The 406-nt window shown below is 46.3% G+C and overlaps 1 protein-coding gene across 1 annotated transcript in view; it reads left to right on the forward strand.

Annotated features, from left to right (window-relative positions):
- The window catches only part of LOC107643955 (glycine-rich cell wall structural protein 1.0), a 7,088-nt gene continuing 6,715 nt past the window's right edge, over positions 34–406 (forward strand). The window contains exon 1 of the mRNA XM_021105386.1: positions 34–403. Coding sequence (XP_020961045.1) covers positions 79–403 — 325 coding nt within the window. The 5' untranslated portion in view covers positions 34–78. The remainder of the gene's footprint in view (positions 404–406) is intronic.

The following is a 406-nucleotide window of genomic DNA, read 5'->3' on the forward strand; positions in this document are numbered from 1 at the left end:
CAATTTTTGCTATAAATACCCATGTTCTAATAAGGCTATAACATCAACGTGGGGTTTCAAAAATTTAAACTTTTTCCCATGGCAACCTCAAAGATTCTCATACTTGTTTTCTTTGTGATTTTGGGTTTCGGAATATGTTGTTCCGCTAGAACACTCCTTACTGTAGACGAAACCAACAACGATTTTGTTGGTGTAGATCTACACAGAGATGGTCATAAACATGGTGGTGATGGTGGAGGTGGTGGAAATGCTGGAGATTTTGGTAATGGTGGAAGAGGTGGAGGGGGTGGCAGCGGAGGCAGATTTGGGGATGGCGGAGATGGTGGAGGAGGTGGACGTGGTGGGTTTCATGGAGACGGCGGCACTGGTGGAGGTGGTGGCAATGGTGGCATTTATGGAGACGGTG

Source organism: Arachis ipaensis, chromosome B01 (assembly GCF_000816755.2).
Source record: "Arachis ipaensis cultivar K30076 chromosome B01, Araip1.1, whole genome shotgun sequence".
NCBI classification, from domain to species: domain Eukaryota; kingdom Viridiplantae; phylum Streptophyta; class Magnoliopsida; order Fabales; family Fabaceae; genus Arachis; species Arachis ipaensis.